This window comes from Pteropus medius, unplaced genomic scaffold (assembly GCF_902729225.1).
Source record: "Pteropus medius unplaced genomic scaffold, Ma_sr-lr_union100, whole genome shotgun sequence".
Classification (NCBI taxonomy): Eukaryota; Metazoa; Chordata; class Mammalia; order Chiroptera; family Pteropodidae; genus Pteropus; species Pteropus medius.
Genome location: NW_024351073.1, coordinates 22,427,241 through 22,450,912, shown reverse-complemented (window position 1 = coordinate 22,450,912; position 23,672 = coordinate 22,427,241). Strand labels below are relative to the sequence as shown.

General features: G+C 44.6%; 1 protein-coding gene and 1 pseudogene across 2 annotated transcripts in view; both read left to right on the top strand.

The window, feature by feature from the left end:
* ADCY2 (adenylate cyclase 2) overlaps positions 1–23,672 on the top strand; it is a 316,696-nt gene that overhangs the window by 6,633 nt on the left and 286,391 nt on the right. For both annotated transcript variants that reach the window (XM_039842794.1, XM_039842793.1), the window contains exon 2: positions 12,026–12,223. In XM_039842794.1, coding sequence (XP_039698728.1) covers positions 12,026–12,223 — 198 coding nt within the window. The remainder of the gene's footprint in view (positions 1–12,025; positions 12,224–23,672) is intronic.
* LOC120586450 (uncharacterized) lies at positions 11,010–11,129 on the top strand (annotated as a pseudogene).

Genomic DNA, 23,672 nt, shown 5'->3' with positions numbered 1-23,672 from the left:
TATTTAAAAAAGAGACAGAAGCATAGATTATTTAATTAAAAGTTGCATTTTTACTTAATTTAGCATTCTCAGCACTAAAATTCTTGCTTGGTTGATGCTAATATTAACTTTCATATTTTTCAATTTTGTTAGTTTCGATAATGTTATGTAAGATATTTACCACATGATTCCTTGGTAGCAAACTAGGGAAGTGACACACACCTGGCAATTCTGGTCTGCAGCCACCATGTGCACTTGGGAGGAGAAAAGGGATTGTTGAGTTAGCTCATATGTTTGATCCATTTGACCAGATTAAGCAAGGCTTTGCCAATGTTGCTTCAATGCCCTCTTTGTAAAAGGATACAATAAAAATCATCAGGAGAGAAGTTGGGATGAAGACTTCATTAGTTCAACCGTTGCTGGCAACGTTACAAATAATTCTCTCTGTTTTTGCTTTTTACTTGGGTTTACGCTTCCACCCCCAGGAGCTAGACTCAGGTGACAGTGACGGACACAGTAATGCAAGTCTCAACCTGAAAAACCATTGGGAGCAGCTTTGCCAGCCGGTTTTATAACTCTGCCCAGGGTCCTAGAATGAATGATGATGCCAGGACAAGGAAGAATGAGGATTCAGGCCTGCGTCACGATGATTCGAGATGCACACGGCCAGTTATATCTCAAAGTCGAACTGAATCACTCTAAGAAAGCCCGGTGCTTGAAATGGGAAATTTCAATTATTAGCACAATTAAATATGTATCGGATGAATAATTTATTGCATTTTAAACATACCGACGTAAAATACAATAGCTTTTTTTTTTTAGAACATTGAAATTCTTGAGAGTTCTCAAGATGGTTATCATCGTCAGAGAGAGCTCTGTGAATAAGTCCAGTCTCTAGGGGCACCCCCTAACAGAAGGCAGTGGTTCCTGACTGTACATCTTAGAATTAAGCTTCTACTTATTTCCATCAATGTCCTTTACTCTCCCTCAGACACAGTGATGTTGGGGTGTTATAGCTAGGACCAGCCAGAGATCAGAGGTGCCGACTTTCATTTCTACGTGCTTGCCTCTCCCCTCAAGAATGAGTTATTGTATATGTGTTTTAAATATCTTGTGTTTTTTAAAAAGCTGTATACAAAATAAGGGGAAGAATAATTAAGATTCAAGCTGCCAGTGATCTGTAGACATTGTAAAAGAAAAAAGAATTTAGACCAGCTTATTCCTAGAGCCAATAAAAGCTATTGATGTTATCTCTAAAAATCAGAGGCTAAAGAGATCAGGTGAATACCAGTGAGAGATAAGGAAGAAAGGTTAACAGTTAACTTTTGGTGGGTCTAATGTCTAATCCTTTCCCACCATTGACTTGCGGTTAATTCAAACATATGTTAATGTATGTTCTTTGGAACTGGACTTTCAGGTATACATAATGGAATTTATCATTTGATTAACTTGGTTAATCTTTGATTTGATTCTTGAGCACAGGCCTCATCGATATCTGCCTGACTCACTTCTTTAATTTATGCTAAAGCAAATGCCCGTGAATGCAGACGAGAAGGTCTCCCATCACGGAGGGCCGTCTGCAGGTGCCTGCAGGTTGCACCTGCCCCGTCCTCCCGCCTGCCCTCAGAGGTCAGCTTCACGTAGTTTATCATTCTTTTTTCTGTTCATTTTATCACGCACACATTCATCGCATATACGCACATGTATACGTACACCACATATGTACGATGTGTATGTGGCGTGAATAGTGAGTGGTCGGGAATCACGTATTCTTCTTTGTGGAGAATGAATATTTGCCGATCCATGTTAGTTATGCCTTTCCCCACATCTGTCACATATCAGAATTCCATATGTGAGTGGTTTGTTAGGAGCTCTCTATTCTGTTCCATTGGTTGGGTTTTGTTGTGTTTTGTTTTCATGCAGGCATTACTGTGTGTGTGTTTTATAATTACTAAAGCATGTATAATTACTAGAGTTTAATTACTAAAGCTTTATAACAAGCATTTATATTTAGAGGGCAAGTAACATTCAAGTCCTTTGAAAGCTCCTTGGTCACCCTCAATCTTTTGTTCTTATATACTTTACAATCACCTACGTCAATCTCCATATGAAAAAACAAAAACAAAAACCTGTATGGCGATCTTGTTAGTATCATACTAAATCTATTGATCGATTGCTGAGAATTGCTATTTTGTGACATGTTTCTAGCCATGAGCGTGGGCCATGGGACAATGGTGCCATGTGTTGGCTGCTGTTTCAGAGCATCTGCTATATCCTGGAGGACACGCTCCCCGCCCTCCCCACCCCGCAAGGTGGTGTCCCCAGGCAGGCTGGGTAACGGGGTCTTCAGAAATTCATTCCCTCCTTCAGTCAAGGAAGCGACTTTAGGGCTATGAGGGGGGGCGGCGCACGGCAATACCAGTGAGTTCCAGTGCTGGTTTGGACAGAAGCACTGTGGACAAGGAAGCCAAACCCACGTCCCCACGACCAGAGTAAGCTCAGTTCACGTGAGAACAAAGTGTGCGCCCTCCGTCGTGGATAAGCAGCCTGCCGTGGCTGGCTGGCTGGATCTCCGGAGGATGGCGCGTGCGAGGGGCTCAGAGCTGGGGTGCTTCAGTTACCTCCTTTTGGGTGTCCACAGTGTGTTCCGCAGAACCAGCTGTAATCCAGACCCGGGTTTTCGAGTCCCCAGGCATGGGGACTGCTCATGAGGACGTGCAGGTTCAGAGAGCGAGAAGGCAGTGTGGCAGGACGGCCTATATCATTTGTTCGTGCAACTTTCTTGCACCTTAAGACCTACCTGAGCCCTAACTCCTGCATCCCACGTCCACTCGATGATGGGATGCCTCTGCACACACCTAACCTCACAGCCTGCAGGGTCCACGGCACCGGTAGTGGTGGGCCTCTCAGATTGCTTGGCGACTTGTCGGTTCATGGTCAACGTCTGGTTCCTTCAGGGGTCCGGTAATAAGCCAGCAACCGCTTTTCCAAAAAGGAAGAATTATCTGCAGAATTGCTAAGAAGTCTTCATGAAACACTGGTTCAGGTAGGAAAGTGGGGAGCTTTCAGGGAACTTTGTGAAGGCAAACGTGGCTAGTCCCCCGAAGGATGATTAAGATGGGGCTCAATGGCAAGGTCTCTGAGAAGCTGCCTCTTCTGTGTAGCTGCGACCTCTGGGCTTCTGTAGCCCAGTGTCTGCTTGGCCACTGGCCACCAGGACTTGGGCAGAAGAGCAGGAAACGGGGCAGGGAAGAGTGAGGACCAGCTGAAGGCTGCCTGGACCTCCATGACTGCCCACAGTCTACGTGACTGTGAACACCTTAAGCGAGGGCTGTCTCTGTACTCGCCACCCAAATCTGTTGGGAGCATAGGTGTTTACAGGGTTATATCTTCTTGTTGAATCAATTCCTTTATCATTATGAAATGTCCTTCTTTGTCTCTTATAGTCTTTGTTTTAAAGTCTATTTTTTTTTCTGATATAAGTAGTGCTTCTCCAGTTTTTTTTTTAAATTTGTATAATATATCTTTTCCCATCTCTTTACTTTCATTCTCTATGTGTCTTTCAATCTGAAGTGGGTCTTTTATAGACAAAATATGTATGAATTTTGTTTTGTTATCTACTCAGCTACTTTATGTCTTTTCATTGGAGCATGTAATCCACTTACATTTAAACTAATTGTTGCTACCTATGTAGTTATTGCCATTTTATTGTTCTTATTTTTTTTTTTCTTCTTCTTCTTCTTCTTAAAGAAGTCCCTTTAACATTTCGTGTAAAACTAATCTGGTGGTGATGAACTCCTTAAGTGTTTTTCTTGTTTGGGAAGCTCTTTATCTGTCCTTCAATTTTGAAGGATTGTCTTGCTGGGTAGAGTAGTCTTGGTTGTAGGTCCTTGCTTTTCGTCATTGAATATTCTGTGCCAGTCCCTTCTGGCCTGCAAAGTTTCTGTTGATAAATCAGCTGACAGTCTTATGGGGGCTCCCTTGTAGGTAACTAACTGTTTTTCTCTTTCTGCTTTTAAGATTATCTCTTTGTCTTTAAACTTTGGCGTTTTAATTATGATGTGTGGACCTCTTTGGGTTCATCTTTTTTGGAACTTTCTGAGCTTCCTGGGCTTCTATGTCTATTTCCTTCACCGAGTTACGGAGGTTTTCCATCATTATTACTTCAAATAGGTTTTTCAATCCCTTGTTCTCTCTTTTCCTTCTGCCGTCCCTATGATGTGAGTGTCGGTATGGCAGAGGCCCCCTTAACTGTCCTCATTTTGTTTGGATTCTCTTTTTGCTGTTATGATTGGGTGTTTTCTGTTACCTTATCTTCCAGATTGCTGATTCGGTCCTCTACTGCATCTGCTGTTCAATTTCTCTAATGTATTCTTCATTTCAGTTAGTGGATTCTTCATTTCTGACTACTTTTTTTTGCTTGTTTTCTATCTCCATTTTTATGTTTCCGATCTCTGTTGAGCATCCTTATAACCAGTGTTTTGAATTCTGTATCTGGTAGATTGCTCGTTTCCATATTGGTTTTTTTTTCGTGAGCTTTGTTCTGGTCTTTCATTCAGAACTTGTTTCTTCATCTCTTCATTTGGGCTGCCTCCCTGCATTTGTATTAGGTAGAGCTGCTGTCTCCCAGTCTTGGTAGAGTGGCCTTATGTAGTAGGTGGCCTGTGGGGCCAAGTGGCTCAGTCTCCCTGGTCACCTGAGCCGGGTGCTCCAGGAGTGTCCCTTGTGTGGGTTGTGTGTGCCCTCCTATTGTAATTGAATCTTGATTGCTGTTGGCACGTCAGTGGGGTGAGATTGACCATCAGGCTGACTGGCTTGAGGGTTGGCCATGAACAACTACAGCATACGAGCTGCTGTGTGGGGGCTGACCCCACAGAGCCAGATCGACCCCCTCAGGCTCTCGTGCCTGCCAAGACTACTTTTGGGTGTACTGCTTGTGATGCTAATCAGGTGATGTTCTGTTGTGGTCTGAAGCCAGCCACTGGGTGTTTTGGTTCTGGGGCCTCTTGGGAGGGGCTGTGGCGTAGGCCAAGGTCAGCTGCTGCCTGTAACGAACCCGAGTCTATCTGGTAAGAGCTACAAAGCTTAAAGAGCTCACCAAGCCAATGCAGGTTCAAATTTGGCCCTTGTTGGGGGAAGGCTCAACAAATGGAAAGATGGCGCCGCCTGCTGGCTGCGTGGGAAGAGGGCTCAACACAGAGACAATGGCAGCCCTCTTCCAGCCCTCATCCTGAAGCCACACAACTCAATTTCTCCCTGTATGTCTTGAGTACCTCCTAGGCTGCTATCCCTCTACCGGAGCCCAGGGTGAGTACCTACAAGCAAGTGAGTCTGTGGTTGGGTCCTGGGATTCTAATAGCTTTCTGTCTCACCTGGACAGATGGAATTCTCTCTGGTTTTCACATCCAGAAGTAATGGGGACTTCTCTCTCTGGCACTGGAACCCTGGACTGGGACCCCTCACTCCTCAGGGGGAACCTCTGCAGTTGAGATATCCCTTTTGATTCTCAACTGCCACATGTGGGTGTGAGGCCAGCTTGTTTTGTGTCTCTGCCTCTCCTGCCAGTCTCGTTGTGGTTTCTTCTGTATGTCCTTAGTTATAGGACTTTTATTCAGGTAGACTTCAGGTGGTTCTTCAGATTGATTGTTCTGTCATTCAGTTTTGATTTTGATGTGGTCATGGTAGGAGGTGAACATAGCATTTACCTACTTTGCCATCTTGACCAGAACTAGGAAAGATTTCTTGATGGTAAATTCCTGCTTTAAAAAATGATTAAATGTAAATGTTTGTATTTTTGATCTCATTAAAAAAAAATTGGTTTCTTGGCTATGCAAGGTTAACAGTTATTTTGTGCTCAGTAGTTCGCTGTCACTGTCTTGCACTGTTGACATTTCTGCTATCATGTTCATAGTTCTTTGTGGGCAATCCTTCCTTTCTCTTTGGCCACTCTGAAGATCTTCTCTTCATCTCCAGTATTTTGCATTTTTATCATTATGTAAACATACTTATATTTCTTTTTGTCTAACTGGCATTCTGGAGTTGTAGATTCTTGGTTTTTATTTGTAATGGATGATCCCCAGCTGATTTATCTTTAGATATTTTATCTGTTCATTTTTTAATTCAGGAACTCCAGTCAGACATGCTATCCCTTCTTATTTTTATTCTATTCTTTGTGTCTTAGACTTTCTTATAATTTTCGTCTCTTTATATTTCTTTGTTGCACTGTATTTAAACTCTAGTTTATCTTCCAGTTCACTAATTTTCTTTTTAACTGTTTTTTTTCTGTGTAACCCAATTGTTGAGCTTTTGTATACATGATTATATTTGTAATTTTTACAATTCCATTTTCTCTATTTATACCTGATTGATTCCTGTGGTAGGGTCACCCTTGAAATTACAGCCTTCATTTCTTTAAACATGTCATAGATAGCTATTCTTTAGTCTCAGGCTGTCAGTTTTGACATCTATCGTCATTGGGATGTGCCCCAGTTGAGGTCTACTTTGGCTTCCTTTCCCCACACCTGTTCTGTGGATGCAGCCACACTTCTCAGCCTCCAAGCATCTCCAGCGCCCCCTGCTGCCTGCAGTGCAAGGGTGGCTTTTGTTCTTCCTGGCTGCCCCTGGCTCCATGCCTATGGGCACTCTTTTTTTGTGAGTGTGTGTGGGGTGGGTGGGTGGAGGTCAGAGGACTGAAGGGACCAGAGGAGGAGTTGGAGACCTTTTCTTCCTCTTGCGAGGCTAGAGATGCCTTCTAAAAACGGGGAGGTGCTTTAAAGTATAATGCCTGATGTGGAACCATTTCCCATGTAAAAATACAGTTATTTCATGTCTTTATCCACATTCTTAAAATGTGAGTGAGAATGCTGGCCTGTGTAATAGGAGCTGAGAATAAGTAAATATGGCCAGACCCTAGGCTATATTTTTTTGTGCGTGCATGTAACGAGCCATTTGTATAATTACAAGCAGCGGATGATACACTTTTCGAAGCAAGTGGAAACTAGTTCATCTTTCACAAACCTATAATTTGTGTGTTTATTTAAAAAAAAAATTTCTATGTCGTGAATTGTTCAGCATGACCAATTGACCAACGTTTGGATATGGGGGAGACATTTAGAATTTTTCAGAATTATTTTTGCATTTGACATTGAGATCTATGATCTATTTTGAGTTAATTTTTGTGAAAGGTCTAAAGTATGTATCTAGACTCACTTTCTTTTTTTCAGCCTGTAGATACCTGTTTACATGTTCCAAGATCTTTTGCTGAAAATACTGTCCTTTCTCCGTTGAGTAGTCTTCATTCCTTTGCCAGCTATCGGTTGACTGGATTCATGTGGGTCTACTCTGTTCCATCGATCTATTAGTCTATTCTTCTTCCAATAGCACCCTGTCTGGATTACTGTAGCTTTACAGTAAGTCTTGAAGTGAAGACATGTCAGGCCTTCAGCTTTATTCTTCTCCTTAAACATTGGGTTGGCTATTTTGGGTCTCTTTGCCTCTTTATATAAGCTTTAGAATCAGTGTGTTGATAGTTACAAAATAACTTGCTGGGAATTTTCTTGGGATTGCATTGACTCTAGATTAATTTAGGAAGAACTGACATCTTGATCATATTGTCTCCTTATCCGTGTAGACGGACCATCTCTCCGTTTATTGAGGTCTTTATTTCATCACAGTTTCGTAGACTTTTTTGAATCAAAAGTTTTATTTATTTTTTTCACACCTCATGGTAAATAAAGTATGATTCTATGTGGAAAATGAAAAATATATTTTCTATTATATCACACACACATAATATTATATATGAATGAATGAAAATATATATCTACACACATACACCTGCAGTCAAATATATATTGAGGCGAAAAGTTGATTTCTTTTTGCCCAATGAGAACTTCTAAATAACTTATGGCAGTAAAGTAAAATATTATTTAGAATGCAAAATGGGCATCATTCTAATAATGAATAGTCAGACTAGCCTTGGTGAGAAAGTACTGAGATTTGAAGAAAGAAGGAAGCGCTAGTCATCACGATAATATTCTCTGTTACTTCTGGTGCATCTGCGAGGCACAGACACCCCGCAGCCACGCCGTGTCTATACTGCCACTCACGGGAAGACATGGGCTTAGGGTGGTCAGAGCTCACTCCGGCTCACGTGGCAGTAAGAGGTGGAAGTGGTTTCTGCCTGCAATCCACGGGACTTCAAAACACTTCACTGTAATATTATTTTATAGAAAAGCAGTGTTTTACATTACATTGTCCTTTGCCGTCTAAATGAAAAATAGTACTATTTAATAAAAAATGAAAAGTACACATGAAAAGGATGAAAATACAGATAATCTGTTGCTCCATGAAAAAGCATGTAAGAAAGGAGCTGTCACATAATAAATAAAATAGGCCTACCAATTAGAAGCCATCTAAAATTACCAGGAAATACATCAAAAATGAAAGACTAAAATGTTTGAAGAGAGCCATAGGAACCATTATCATTACAGGAGGCGATACTGGCTCAGCATCTCTCTTTTAAAGGCATTTCAGTACATTTCATTTAGTCTGTGTTATATGGTTTGTTTTTTTTTAACCTTTTTAAAGACATATTTTAAAGGCATTTTAGCACATTTTAGTGGTAATAATGACAATTTAGTACATTTCATTTAGTTTGCATTATGTCTTTTTTTTTTTTGCATGAAGGGAGATAGGGTTGGGGTACATAAACCTATTTAATTTAGATTAAGGATGTTTTTAATGTTTTAGTTTGCTTTATTTTAAGCTACTCTGTTTTATACTCCGGATTTTGAAAACTCGACCAGCTTCAGAAACAGGGTGCGCCTTGTGGCTCCCTTCTTCCAGTCCTCTGGGGACGGGCCAGGGGAAGGGGGAAGACTGTGCCATCCGAGGTCTGAAGGCATTCCTCAATTCAGTTTTCTTAGCCTTAAGAAAATTGCGTGATGGCAGCAGCGAGGCTGGGAAAGAGCGCGGTTTCTAAGCTTATACATTCTCCAGTGAATACTCTACTGTTTTTGCCTTGACACTCTTATAAAAGATTCTATTTTGTAGAGAAGTCTATATTAAAACTTTCTTGGAACTTAGAGTTCAAAGGCAGATGCGGGATCAATTGACGGCTGTTCTCTTTCTAGAAGAGCTGCTGTCCTTCAGTGGGCTCAGGTTTTACGGTGGCCATGACCATGAACCTCATGAGCAGCAGCTGACCATCTTCAGCTGCTGGCCGTCTGGGCACCAGCTCACCCACTGAGGTGGGGGACACTGTTTGAAGCTGAATGTCCTCCTCTGATGTGTGCCAAGGACCTGGGAATATTTTGAACCTCGTGAGCAGGGGTTCACCACCAGCCCCCCAGACTGCATTATGACTGAGGGGCCTTCTTATGCCCCTTCACCCCTAAAAACACATTCTCCTTTACAGTGTACAAGTGTGTTAGCATGAGATGGTTGTACTCTTTGACCCTAAAGCTTGTTTCTTTCTGATTTTACAAGAAATTAAAGCACTTTTGGGATCTCTCAAAATATTAGGGGACCTGAGTACTGTGTCCACTATGCCTAATGGAGAAGTCACCTTGCAGCCCAGACAAGTCACTTCCCAGTAACTAAGACCCTGATTTAAAAAAAAAAAAAGAAAGAAAGAACAAAAAAGAAAAAAAGCGAGGTGGAGACTCGGACGTTTGAAGCCCAGGACAGTATCGAGTCTTATCCTGCGCCCACTCAGCGCGGTGAGACACGGGCTTTGTCCTGTCCACGGTCAGATCTTTTGAAAGAGAAATGTGGGAAATGCACCTGCAGGTGACCCAGTGTGTCCTCCACTTCCTGGAAGGACTTCATTGCAATCTCTCTGTCCCTTTAGCTCCTGATTTTCACTTTACAGTTATGCATATTTTTAGACCACTTTCAGTCTTTCTGGAGAAATAAGAGCCAATAAAGTCAACAGTTGCTTCTCCCCTCCTGGGCTAATGAAATAAGCGAAAAGTCTTACTGGGAACACAGCTGTCCTGGTAATTCCCTGGTTAGCTTTCTGTCCATAGCTCGGTTAAGTTTATTTAGGGAGATTTAAAATAACATCGGTTTTCGTGGCTCCATGCGTGTGGAGATATCAATCAAGTTCGCTATCCCCAACAGACACGCCGTCATGTCCACGTTTACACTGACTCGCAGTGTCTGAGGGAACCCGATACCCTTTCGCGATGACCGTCGTTTGTGTCTGAGGGTAAGGGCACAACTCAGGCACTTCATCACGGGCGAAAATAGCAATGAAGGGGAGGGCGAGAACATCTCGTTTGATCCTCTTGTCTCCTGCCAGTTCTGGAAACGTGTTCTTTTGGCCACTCAGGGGCTGGTCCCACGTGGTGTCGTCCACCCTGTCTGCACGACCAGAGGGCAGGTCAGCACAGACGCCAAGACGGAGTCTGGGTTCTCTCTGCCTCGCTGGTTCGGTCGACCTACGGCACCTCATTTTCATCCTTGGCGCCTCGGTTTTCTCCCCGGTGCAGGATTGCCGACGCCAGTGCCCCCCACAGGGCTGTCGTATTAAAGAGGTTACTATGCGCAAAAGGGCTTAGCACACGAATGCACCTGTTAGTGTCTGCGGAGGTGCCATTTCTCCAGTGTCATTTCTCTTGACACTCATCTAACCGTGAGAGAGAAAGGGAAATGGGTCACAAGTGGGCCCAGGTCCCCCCCGTGCCCCTGGAAAGGTAACCCGGACCCCGTGTGGTTATTTGGCTCATCTGCTCTGCTTCTCCACCTCCCTGTGGCTTGATGTCCAGATGGGGCCATCTCCAGGGTGAAGTTATAACTGCTCGTGCGACCGGTGAACCCGGTGCCACCAGAAAAGGGGAGGGCTTCACCAGGCCCCAGTATTGGAAGGAGCCGCCTTATAAGTCTCCGCTTTTCTGTGATTTTTAATATTCTAAAACTTCGATGGAAGCTCTCAGCGTCCTGGCCATGGGGATTGTTTTGATTGAATCTCCTTTGGGTGCTTTGGTAACTAAACATGTTGGGTGAGGATTCAAGACCTAGAACTGGTCTACGGCCATGCCATTTTTGAACGCACCCGATCCCGTCTGATCTGGGAAGCTAAGCAGGGTCGGGCCTGGTTAGTACTTGGACGGGAGACCACCTAGAAAGGCCAGGTGCTATAGGAGTAAAATATAAAAAATAAGGGATTGTAAGCTGACAAGGTCCTTGCAATCTGTGAGGTCAATTAAAGGGTTGCCTGGCCGAAAAAAAAAGGACCTGGAACCGTGTTCCGTCCCACAGTGCGCCTCTGCTTGGCCAGGTGCGAGTGGTAGGCTCTGCAGAAGCTAAAACTTAAACATGTGCTTGCACGATCAGAGGAAGCGTGATATTGCTTACATTCTGCCAAATTGCGCAGAATTGAAATAGTGCGCCTTGGTGGGGGGAGATACATAGGAAATGAGGATTAGTGTGCAAACGTGGATTTTAAAAACATGCGTTAGTAAGAGGCTAATAATGTGCATTTTCTTTTTGTTCCTGGAGCCCAAGAGGGGTGAGGAAGGAAACTGGAAAGATGGCATGTTCTTCTAAGTATTTCTTACTCTCTTGTTTTCTATATTAATTGCCGTGCATTAAAATAAAAGCTCATCACCGTAGAGACTAAGGTGGTTTTTAGACTTTTAAAAATAAAACATTTCAAATCGCTTGGAAGACTTAATTTTCTATGGCCAGGGCGTTTCTTATCCTGTGATGCAGGCAGTGAAGTTGGTTGCCTTATTTTATCCCGATATTATGTGTTTTTGCATTTACTTTGGAAAGAAATCCATTTCTCCATTTTTCAGGGAAAATTTAAATTCGATGACATAGCTATTTTTCAGAATTTAAATATCGAATACGGGGATGTTTATATAGAACAACGTGGCTATTTAATAGGAAAATTACATTTTCAAAAGTTCGAACTGTTTTACTTCCGAATAGTTTTTAAAATCCAATATATTTTGACACCGATGAACGCCGAGAACATTTTGATAACATAAGTCACTGCTGCCATGGACTTTCGCAATGTATTTTTTTTTCCTCTTAGGAAGTTGAAGACCACGTGGCATTTTTGATCACGGTCCCCACCGCCCTGGCGATTTTCTTCGCGATATTCATCCTCGTGTGCATCGAGTCCGTGTTTAAGAAGCTGCTCCGCCTCTTCTCTGTGGTCATATGGCTCTGTCTCGTCGCCATGGCACACTTGTTCATGTGTTTTGGAGGCACCGTCTCTCCCTGGGACCAGGTAAGGTGTTGAAATGGTGTTTGTCTTTTCCTTAGGTGCTCTGGTTGGTGACATACTTAATTCTGTGAACGTGCCCCTGAACAGGAGAATGTCAGCTGAGAAAAAAAGTCTTTCGAAACAGTTGTCTCAGTGGCGACCTCCTGCCCGAAGTCACGCGATGCCCGTTTTAACTCGTCGGTCCTGCTGGCAGGCAGGGCGCAGGCCTGGGTCTCACCCGTCACTGGTTTCAGTTGGCAAAGTCTGGGTTTTCACCACGTTTGGTGGCTCCATCTTCTCCAGGTCCCTGAGCTTCCTGTTATCCAGGACTCCTCTGGGATGGGAGCCTGACCTGTGCCTCTAACTCTGAGACTGGTAGTTGCCCTTGAACTCTTCCTCGATGACCAGATCATCCTCCTTAAAGACAGACTTCTGAGACACTGATTTGGTATCAGCATGAATATGTCATATCGATGGGATTGTGTTCATACCTACTGGGAACCGACAGTTCTTTATGTGGACGCTGGTGGGGCCTTTGGCTCGGATAAGGCTTCACAGGGGGGACTGTAGGTCTTTATGACTGTGCAGCCTAACGAGGGGACTTTTCCTTTTGCCGCTGCCACCTGGGTGTATCCTGCTGGCAGCTGGATCCAGTGGCGTGTCGTCCAGGGCACAGGCAGGTCCTGGCTGCAGATATGGTGGTACGAGTTACTAGCTTCAACCTTGTCATCCAAGCCTTGGGGTCTGTAGCCCCCCAGGGAGAGAGAGAATCGAGTGCCGAGCGGGTCCTCACATGGTCGCTTTACTTACGTTTTCCCAAGATGATTTCTCGCAGGCGTTGTGTTTGCTGGCTGAGCATCTCCGTATCCGTTTTTCCTGTGTGCTTTGATATGGCTGTTTCCAAGCTAATGTAGAGTGGGATTTTCGCACGCCTGACCTCAGGTGTGACCCCACCCATATTCCAGCTGCCATCCTCACGCTGCCACGGCCCCAGGAAGGACTGGCTTCTGCGTGAAACCTCAGCCCTGTTGACACTGTGGGTGGGGTGGCCAGCTCAGCTGGTGGCCTGGGCGGTTTCTGGGGCACAGCTGTGTTTGCTTGATGCTCAGAAAAGGCCACAGCCAAGCAGGTCGCAGCTATTTTCGGCCCCTCTTCTTAGTCGGGGGCTTGGGCAGGGTGTCTGCCTCACGCCATGGGCCTGCTCATGCGCCGTGCTGGAAGAGGGACACTTCGGGTCCCATGCCTCCACTGGCCCAGCCCTCTTGGACACGCTTGCCCCATTCAATAGGCACGCGGATTTAAAATACAAGTAGTCTGTCACATTAACCATAAAAGTCTAGCATCTTTTCATATTGGCACCACACGGGTGGGCCCCTCATGTGACCTTCCAGAAGTGCCATAGCAGCTCACGGTGCTCAAGGACCGCACCCATCGGGAGGTGGTCCAACCAGCACTGCTGTCAGCATGAACAGGAGCGCATCGCATGAGGCCACCCTCACTGCTGACACCAGGGACAAGTCGGGGGCTTCCCGAGCCCACCCTGAGGTTCGATAACTTCCCGGAAGGACTCACAGAATTCAGTGAAAGTCATCTTGCTCTCACAGTTATGGTTTATTACGAAGAACGTACAGATCCGCATCAGCTAGGGGAAGTGTCCAGTAGAACTACAGTCTGTGGGACTCACAGTGTCCTCTCCCTGTGCGGTCACTCTCTCTACGGTGATACGTGACACTACGTGTGGAGTATTGCCTAACGAGGAAACTCAGCCGACACTTCTGTGTCTAGAGTTTTTACTAGGGCTCAGTCACGTGCTGCCTGCATGGCCGGCCTGCAGTCTCCAGCCTCTCCAGAGGCAGGGCCAATGCAACATGTCCCCAGGCCTCTGTCGTAAATCACAGTTAAACTGTGCTGGCCAAAATCCTCAGACGAACAAGAACGCTCTTATCTAGGAGGGGCCTTGGCATAGCTTCCTTTGCTCAGCGCCAAGGCCAGACCTCTCTTCGGGTAAGGTAAATTTGTCACTGCTCAGGCGGCTTGAGTGTACATCTCAGCCGTTGGCATCTCCAGTACGGACACAGAGTGCGAACGGCCAGCACGGGCATCATCTGGACGGCGCCCGACCCTGTTTACGTAACCTTATTCATCCCGCAGAGCTCCATGAGGGGGACACCACCATGCTCATGCTTACAGGTGTGGAAATAAAGACACAGGTGGCGAGGGCCTCGCTCACGGACGGCCAGGCTGCTTGCGCGTGGAGGAGGTGATTCGAGCTCCGGGGTTCTGACCCCGGAGCCTGGCCCTCAGTCACGATGCCAGTGATTCTCAGCCGGGAGGGGTCTTTCCCCCAGCGGACATTTGTCTATGTCTGGAAATGGTTTCGATGGTCACAACCTGGACTGGGGGCATACTACTGTCATCTAGGACAGCGGTCCCCAACCTTTTGGGCTCCTATGAGAATCTAACACCTGATAAGCTGAGGCGGTGATGCTAGACGTCCGTTGTATTCTTTTTGAGGGTTTCGCTCTCCCGGCTAGTGCTGGGGAGCGGCTGCAAATGCAGAGGAAGCTTCACTCGCTTGCCCACTGCTCACCTCCTGCTCTGCGGCCCGGTCCCTAACAGTCCACAGACCGGTACTGGTCTACAGCCCGCGGCTTGGGGACCCCTGCTCTAGTAGGTAGAAGCCAGAGATGTCACTCATCATCTCCCCGCAAGGAATTATGCAGCCCCAAATGTCAGGGGTGCGAGGTCTGAGGAACCCTGTATTATATAACATGGCCCCCCAATGATGCCTTCTAAAGAACTAGCTCCTAAAGCCCTCAGAGAGTGGAACTGCGCGAAGCTGCCAGGGCGTGACTTAGGTGTGGTGGTGCCGGATTCGATCAGGCAGAACAGAGGGATTTTGCAGCGTGTGGCGCTGAGGCAGTGCAGGCAGGCAGGCAGAAGGGAGACTGGTTTATAACCGGAGCAGTAAGGAAAATGGAAAATAAACCACGTCAGGTGACCTGCCCTCACAGCCCTGGCTGCGTGCGGAGCCTTCCCGCGGCGATGTTTTAATGCAGCACATGTCACCCCCATCCTGGAGTCCCTCCTACCCTGGCTGCCAGCTCCCCAACCCAGCGGACATTTGTTCTGCACAGCTGCCTCTTGGATGAAAAAGAAAACAAAAACAAAACACTCATAAATGATATTTTGTTGGTGGTTCCAAAAACTCCGAGGGAAGTAGGGTGGCAGATTGCAGAGTTCTTGGCTCCAGCTGTTGGGTGGCAGTGTCTGTTTTGGATGGAGGTCCTGTCTGCTCGCTTCTCGCTTGGACCGATGCGCGGATGCGCCCTGTGTCTGTGCTGTTCCTTTCCCACTGATAAGATGCCAATGAGACAGTAAGGTGGTGCTGTCACTGGATTCCATCTCATGTTTCTGAATGATTTAAAAAGGCTTGAATGATTTTGAGCTTAAAATTAGTAGAGGGGTATGTAAGGTATTCGTTTTCTCTGTTCTGTTAGGTCAAGTAAAAGGGATACTTTTTATTTTCGGGAGGGAACGTGTGGCAATGTGTATGATGCGTGCACCATACGCAGTGCAGTTACTTAGCATAGCAATGATCCCTGTCCGGAAGTCTCTGGAACGTGGGGCCTTGCTGATAGGTACATCCTATGGAATGAGGCTTCATCGAGGTTGACAAAGAGTGTCTCCCAGCTGGGGCCAGAAGTCCAAAATCAAGGCATGGGCAGAACCATGCTCCTTCTGGAGATTCTAGCGGAGGGTCTTTCTTGCCTCTTCTGTTTCTGGTGGGTGCCCGTGATCCTTGGTGTCTGTCGGCTGGTAGACACGTCACTCTAATCTCCGCCACCCTCATCACATGCCGCTCTTGTCTGTGTGCCTCTCCTTAGAAGGACACCCATCCTAGGGGATCCAGGGCTTACCGCTGTTCTCATCTTAACCTGATTATTTCCGCAAGGAATTTATTGCTGAATAAGGTCACATTCGCAGGCGCCTGGGGTCAGGACTTCCACATGTGCTTCTGAGGGACACAGTGCAACTCACGACAGATGTCGTTTCACAGGAGGGAAGATGCACCATCCCCGACGCGGACGAGCTCCCGCTGCAGGAAGGCGCGCCGGTCTGTAGCGTGTCGTGCTCATAGTGGGTCCCCCGTCCTAGATCGTGACGGCCGCTCTTGGTGCCGACTTCACTTAAACTCAGATCCACCTTGGGATTAAACCCATGCTGCGGAAGCTCTGACGCGCTTCCGAACCAGTGTCTGTCGAGAATCAGGGATGTTCTTGTGCGTGAATCCATGCTCACGAGCGTGAAGACGACCAGAAGGTCGTGTTGCCACGTAAATGAGCAGAGCAGCGTGAACGAACGTGTGTGCGTTAGGGAGCTCGGCTTTCCTCTGCTGTCTGAATCATGGAAATGTCTCCATGCGTGACATCGAGTGAGTCTTTCTTGCTCGATCCATTTTTGTAATGTGTTTGGTTCACTTGGTGAAGCCTCAGCTTTTAGATGCTGTTTTACTTCATGAATATATAGCAAGACAAATCTCTTTCCTCTGAGCTGGTGACAGCTGGCTTAGGACCCTCCCTCTGAGATGTGACTCCCAGCACAGGTGGACAGTCGCCCAGGATGGCCGACGCTTACGCACCGAGATGCTGGGTCGGCCGCATGGGGACGAGAGGGTGAGTCCGACGGGTCTGCGTTTGACTCCGGTTTTCTGCTTCCCCATGCCGAGAGCTCATCGGACGGAGTTAAACAATCTCGTCCATGCTGACAGCTCTGTTTCCGCCTTGGCACAGAGACCAAGCCGCAGTTATTGTATATGGATTTGTTAAATTATTGACTTGAAAGGCTGACGTTTTGCTCCAGGGAGAAGAGACTTTTTTTGTCTTATGATCTCAAAGGGTGCCTGACATTCAGCGTGCGCCCGTGCGTGTTTCCTACAAAAATGGGACATCCGTGTGCAGACGTCCTTCGTCTTCTTGAAAACGGGTGAGAATCCAAGAAAATAAAGGCCTCTCATAGGCTTTGACGTGGTAAAGAGTCAGTTTGCTTTTCCTCTAGAGCTGTCACTTGGATGCCGTTACAGAGCGTGCTTAGCACGCAGAGGACCTGGCAGCGTGTGAACGGGAGCAGAGCATCCCGCCCGACCCCACGTGTGCGAGGAACCCACCCCGACCGCTCTGGGCACCTCCGCGACTCCCCCTGGGGCGTTTGGAGTTAATGCCCAGGAGCACGCACCTGAGAAGAATAAAAGTAACACTAAAAAATTATTCTAACTAATAACGAAGATGAGGATTTTTAATTTTTCTGTTGTTATTGTTTTTAATGGCGAAGAACATACTGGTGAAATGTGAATTTTAAGAAAGTGCGCGGCGTGGACCGGCCTGAAGGGCCATTGTTTCGCGCTGCCCCCCATTCCCGCCGTTTGGGGCACAGGTGGCATTTCTGTGTTCCTCCTCCTCTCGGGGCCCAGCCAGAGCTCTGTGGAAGTCCCACTGGCTGAGCGGGGGACCGGGGATTGACTGCGCCCCTCGCCGGGTCTCCCAGTCTCGACGTTGCTCAGATGGACGGTTCTGTCGGGGTTTCTGGAATGACCTTTCTGCTTCCTCTTTCTTCCGTCCTCCTGCGCTTTTTCTTAGAGGAGCACAGGCCCTGGTTCGAGGTGGCATCGGAAGTCAGCTCTCGCCCGGCCATCGAACAGACAGCCATTCTCGCCTCTGTGCTTCTGCAGTCGCTCCGACCCCGCCCGTACGTCAGTGTACGTGCCAGACTGGGTGGCTTCGTGGGCATTTTCGTTTGCCGCTCTGTTCCTAGTGTATAAAACAGTGTCACACACGTAGGGATCACACTGCAAATACTTGTGGAGATGCTGAACAAGTATAAACCAAGCACATGGGTCTGCTCACCTTCCCCACCCTAGTAGCGATAGAAAACAGTTCTGCCCCCTTGGTCCATCCACGTGGTAGGCACTATTCAAGGACTTTATGTGTGGAACTTATCTGATGGATACAACCCTGTGAGGTAAGAACCATCATTTGCAGGTGAGAAACCCGAAGCCCAGAGAGGTTAAGCAACTTCCCCAAAGTCGCACAGCCAGCAAGAGAGCCAGAACTTGAACGTGGCATTTTGGCTCTGTGATGGTCGCCCATCATCTGTATGTCCGTTGTTGTTGATGGCTGGGTGCAGTTTCCTGCTGCGACTTGGCAAAGGATCAATTATTGTGTGATGAGGAAGGAAGGCATTTAGGAATTCTGGATCGTTCTATCTGTACTGCTTTTGGGTTAACTGTTATTTGGGAAAACTTTACGGAGAGGGAGCCGTTAGCTTCAGGGATGCCCGCGGTGTCGCTGGTTTGAATTGTCAGCACAGAATCCCGGTTGGAAGTATTTTCATTCCTCAGATGAATCACTAAGGGAGATGGGACATGTTTGGCCCAAGGAACAAATGTGCGTGTGTATATGTTTGTCAGTGTTATTGTCGGAAACCAATGATGCTTTTATACTGAAATTAACATCTCTTCCTTATAAACGGATTCCTCGTAATTTCAGTTATTTCTGCTGCTTTTCTCTGGTTCTGTCTCCGCTTCGATAGACCTTTCCTTCCTGCAGGAAAAGCCCATCGGACTCGAAGGGCCTGAGATGGCCCTGGCCAGGATGCCAGCTTGGGGTGCAGTCCAACCCAGCACCGGCTTCTTCCTGCTTTGGGAGAAGCTGCGCTGGCTTTGGATGCTGTCCTAGACTTGGCTTGATGGCTCACGGGCCCTGTGGGATGGCCACCATCACAAGGACACTGGTCCTGTGTGTGTCGCTCTCAGAGCATCTGGAAGCACTCGTGTAAAAGTCAGCTTGAACTTGAAAGAAGTCACGACTGTGGTCTGGAATGTGTAGTATTTTTCTGAAAAAGCTGGAATTTTGTTTTACAAAGGAGGAAAAATATTCTGCAGGCTTCCAAAACATCTGTTATTGACACAGTTTAAAAGGTGACATTTTCGATGGTGGTCGTCTTAGGGCTTCCTGCATTCGGTGTCCCTCGTGTTTGCCAAATGATTGCGTGAAAGATTGTGTTTGTAACAGAATTGCAGCATCTTTGGCCTTGAATCTTGGTGTCATATCCAGAGAAACATACTTATGGGAACTGAGTAATACAGGCTGTCACTCTCCAGTTGGGAACGTGTGTGTACCTATGCAAGCGTTCAGGTGCGCTGCTGCCGTGAAGGGGAGTGAATTCTAGACTCCAGGCTAGAACAGCAAGTTCGCAGAGAAAAAATAAATTCGGAGTTTGAATTATTTCCTATTAAGAGTTGCTAAGCAACACCCCACTTAGCTTCTCTAGTATTCAGTGTTTCGAATTTCCTTTTCTCAGCAGCCACTAATACCATCCTCACCCAACAATTTCACAGAGTTTGGAAAAGCACAGGCACTGAAATTCTCAGGACAGAAAACTGAAGAGGACAGAGGAGATCATTGCAGGAAAAGGGACGGCACGCGAGCTCCAGAGTCTGGAGTCTCCACGTAGGACCAGGGAACACACGCGGGCGGGAACTACCACAGCCGAGGAAGAGCCTCCGGGGAAGAGCAGATGGAATAATTCCTGGTACAAGGCCTGGGGAGCAAGCTCCAGTGACAAAGAGGGACATTTCTCAGCGCAAAGGGACACAGTTCATCGAGAAGACCTAATCGTTCCAAATACCTACACATCTCATAACAGAGATTCAGAATACATGACGTGTAAATATGCTCAGAGCTTTCGACAGCCTCATCTCAATAACGGATGGGACAATACGAAAATCAATAAGGACATAGGAGATTTGAGAAGCACTACCAAACGAGAGGATCTAAGGGTGTTTATAGGACGCTCCACCCAACAACGCAGTATGCGGTCTTTCAAATGTATGTGGAACGTTTACCAAGATAGACCACATTCTCCACCCTCAAAATCTCACTGAGTTTAAAAGAGTTACTGTTATACAAAGTATGTTCTTTGGCCATAATGGACTTAAATTAGAAATTAATGACATTTGAAAAATGAATCAATAATTAGAAACCAAACAACCCATTTCTAAATAACCCATGAGTCCAAGAAGAAATTACGAGAGGAATTAGAAAATACGTTGAACCAAATGAAATGAAAACCTGATGGGGCGTGATGTGGGGTGGGCTTAAAATGGCACTTAGAGAAATTCATAGAATTAAATGTTCTACTACGAAAGTGGTAAGGACTCAAATCAACAACTTAAGCTTCCAATTTAAGAAACTAGAAAAAGGAGTGTAAATTAGAAGAAAGGAGATTGTAAACAGAAAAACGATAATCAATGAAACCAAAACTGGTTCTTCGAGAATATCAATGAAATTAATAACATTAGAGCCAGACTGATCAGAAACAAATAGAGAAGATTATCAGTATTAGGAGGGATTTTTTTTTTTATTGAGCCTCCAGACTTTAAAAGGATAAACCGCTTTATGCCAATACATTTTTCGGTCTAGATGAAATAGACAAATTCCTTGAAAAGCAAACTCACAAAGCTCATTTAAGAAAAAAAAGAAATCGATAAATTGAATAGCCCTCTACCTGTGAAATAATTTGAATATGTAGTTAAATATCTTCCTACAAAGAAAACTCCAGTCCCGAATGTCACCCTCGGTGAGTTATACCCAAATTTAAGGATAAAATAATCCCAATGCTACACAAATTCTCCCACGGAATTAATGAGGAAACATTCTTCAACTTATGCCATGAAGCCACCAAAACCAAATACAGTACGAGGGAAGAAACTACAGACTGGTGTCTCTCATGAACACAGGCAAAACAATCCTTCACCAAAAAAAAAAAATACACACACACACACACACACACACACATTGACCAAGTGGAGTTTATCTCCATAATGCAAAGTTGGTTTAACATTCAAAAATCAATGAATGCGGTTCATCACGTTAGCAGATTATTTCAATAAATGCATTACATGTCATCATTCTAGTAGATGCAGAGGAGGCATTTGACAAAATACAGCACCTATGCATGATAGCATCTCTCAATAATTTAGGAATCAAAAGGGACTAACTCGAGCCAATAAAGGTCAGTTGTACAAAAAGTACAGCATCAGAATTAATAGTGAAAGACCGGATGCTCTCACTTGTGATCAGGAGTGAGGTCGGGATGATCCCTCTCACCACTTCCCTTCAAGACGGCACCAGATGTCCCAGCCAGCACAAAAGGCAAGAAGAAGAAACAAAAGACACACATGCTAGAAAATAAGAATTTCGGCTGGCTTTACCTGTCTGAGTGGAGACTGCCCATCATGGTAGCCACGTGTGGCTGCTGCACACTTCACATATGGCTGCTTTGAATTGAGATGTGTTCTAAGTGTAAACACTGACGTTTAAAGATGAAGTATGCAAAAAAAAAAGTAAACCATTTTATTCATAATTTATTTTTACTTATTACATGATAAAATTGTTACATTTTAGAAAAATAGGCTATATGTGATATATTATTAAAATCAATTTTACTTATTTTTAATGTGGCTGCTAGAAAGTTGAACATTATACATGTGGCTTGCACTATATTTGTATTGAGCAGCTAACATCTCTGTTGAAAATTTCATGGAACCTAAAAAATTCCCCTAACGCTAATTGGTAAGGGTTTAATGAGGTTGCATTTAACAAGATGGAGATACAGAAATATGCCAATATATTAGACTCTTATATTGGAAGAGTCTAATATATTGGCATATCAGAAGTATGCCAATATATTAGACTCTTCCAATCAGAAATTGAAAAAAATGAGCATTTACTATAACATCAATAATATACTCAGGAGTAAATTGAATAAATGTGTATGACTCTTCTACATAGAAAACTATAAAACTTTGTTGACTGAAATTAAAGAAGTAAGTAACTGGAGAGAGAGACTGTTCATGAGTCCAGAGACTCAATGTCATCAAGTTGTCAGTTCTCCCCAAATTCATCCTCTGTAGAGTCCATACAACCCCAATAAAAGTCCAGCTTTGTAATAGAGTAACAAGCAGATTCTAAAATGTACATGGATGTGCAAATTCCCAAGAAGCAGCCAAAATAAATTTGAGAAAGCAGAAAAAGGAGATCTTACTCTACTGGATTTCAAAATTTATTGTAAAACTACAGTAATCAACATAGCATGGTATTCGTGTAAAAATAGATATTTAGGCCAATGGATACAACAGACTGTCCAGGAATAGTCACACACATATATGGTCATTATTTTCGACGATGTGCCAAGCCAATTCAATGGGGACAGTATAAGCTTTTCAACAGTAGCTGCTGAAAGTATTGGATAGCCATGTGCAAAAAAACACTCTTAGCTCAAGCAACATACAAAATTAACTCAAAATGGATCATAGAGTTAAAAGTTAACTATTAAACCTATAGAAGAAAATGTGAGAGAAGATTTTAGGTTAGAAAGCTATGTCTTAAATAGAATATACCAAAAAAATGAGCCATTAAAGAAAAAACTCTGATCAATAGGCTTGATCAAAATTAAAAATTTTACTATTCAAAGGCGCTATTATGAAAGTGAAAATGCAAACCACAGACTGGGAAACAACAGTTACAAAACACATTCCTGACAAAAGTCTGTACTTAGGATATATGACAAACTCTTACAACTCAATTGTACCTCAATAGAGGCGTAAAAATAGTGTGTGAGGTTTTGTAGTGCACAAATAATTTTCATGTCTCATTTTAAATTATTGATACAGTATCCTCAGACAGAAGGTATGATTCTTATTTTAAACATAAAAAAAAAAAAAGTAAAAACTAAAAAACCCGAGATACCAAAAGAGATTTCGTGACTTGCTAAACGGTAGCAGGTCTGGGCTGGAAGACACTCTCCCTTCCTTCTGTTCAGATGTGCTGACTCCTCAGTTCTTGGCAGTGACCCTGCCCTGCCTTTATGATGGCTAAAAGAAAGGAGAGATTTTTAAGGAGAAAAATGTTATGAGATGTCATAGGAGGATAACAATAGTTCTGTTTTTATCAGGTCTAAGGAGATGATCTCTTGAACAAAGTTTTATTATCGATCGAGATTTTTAAAAGACTGGCAAATTGATTGCTGGGTTGTTTGAAATTTCATTTCTGTTCAGCCTCTTTTTTAAAAGAATATATATTTTTTACATGGAACATTGGAAAAACACACACACTACAAAATACCCAAGTCACCGATCTGTATTTTCTTTAACCCTCTTGATATGCAAAAATTATTTTTATTACTATCTTTACCACCTGATGGGGGATATAATTAAACAACCAAATATTCTAAGTAGCATAAAAGCACATATGCGTTATTCTAAAAATTGTGAACCAATGAAATAATTTTTTTGTAGTTATTATGGAAAGGAGATAATGGGGGTTTATTACAATAAAGTAAAAAGTAATAAAATCTAACTTTATCATATTGGGCCAGGTATAGATAAGTAGACCAAGAAGACAGAGGAGGGGCT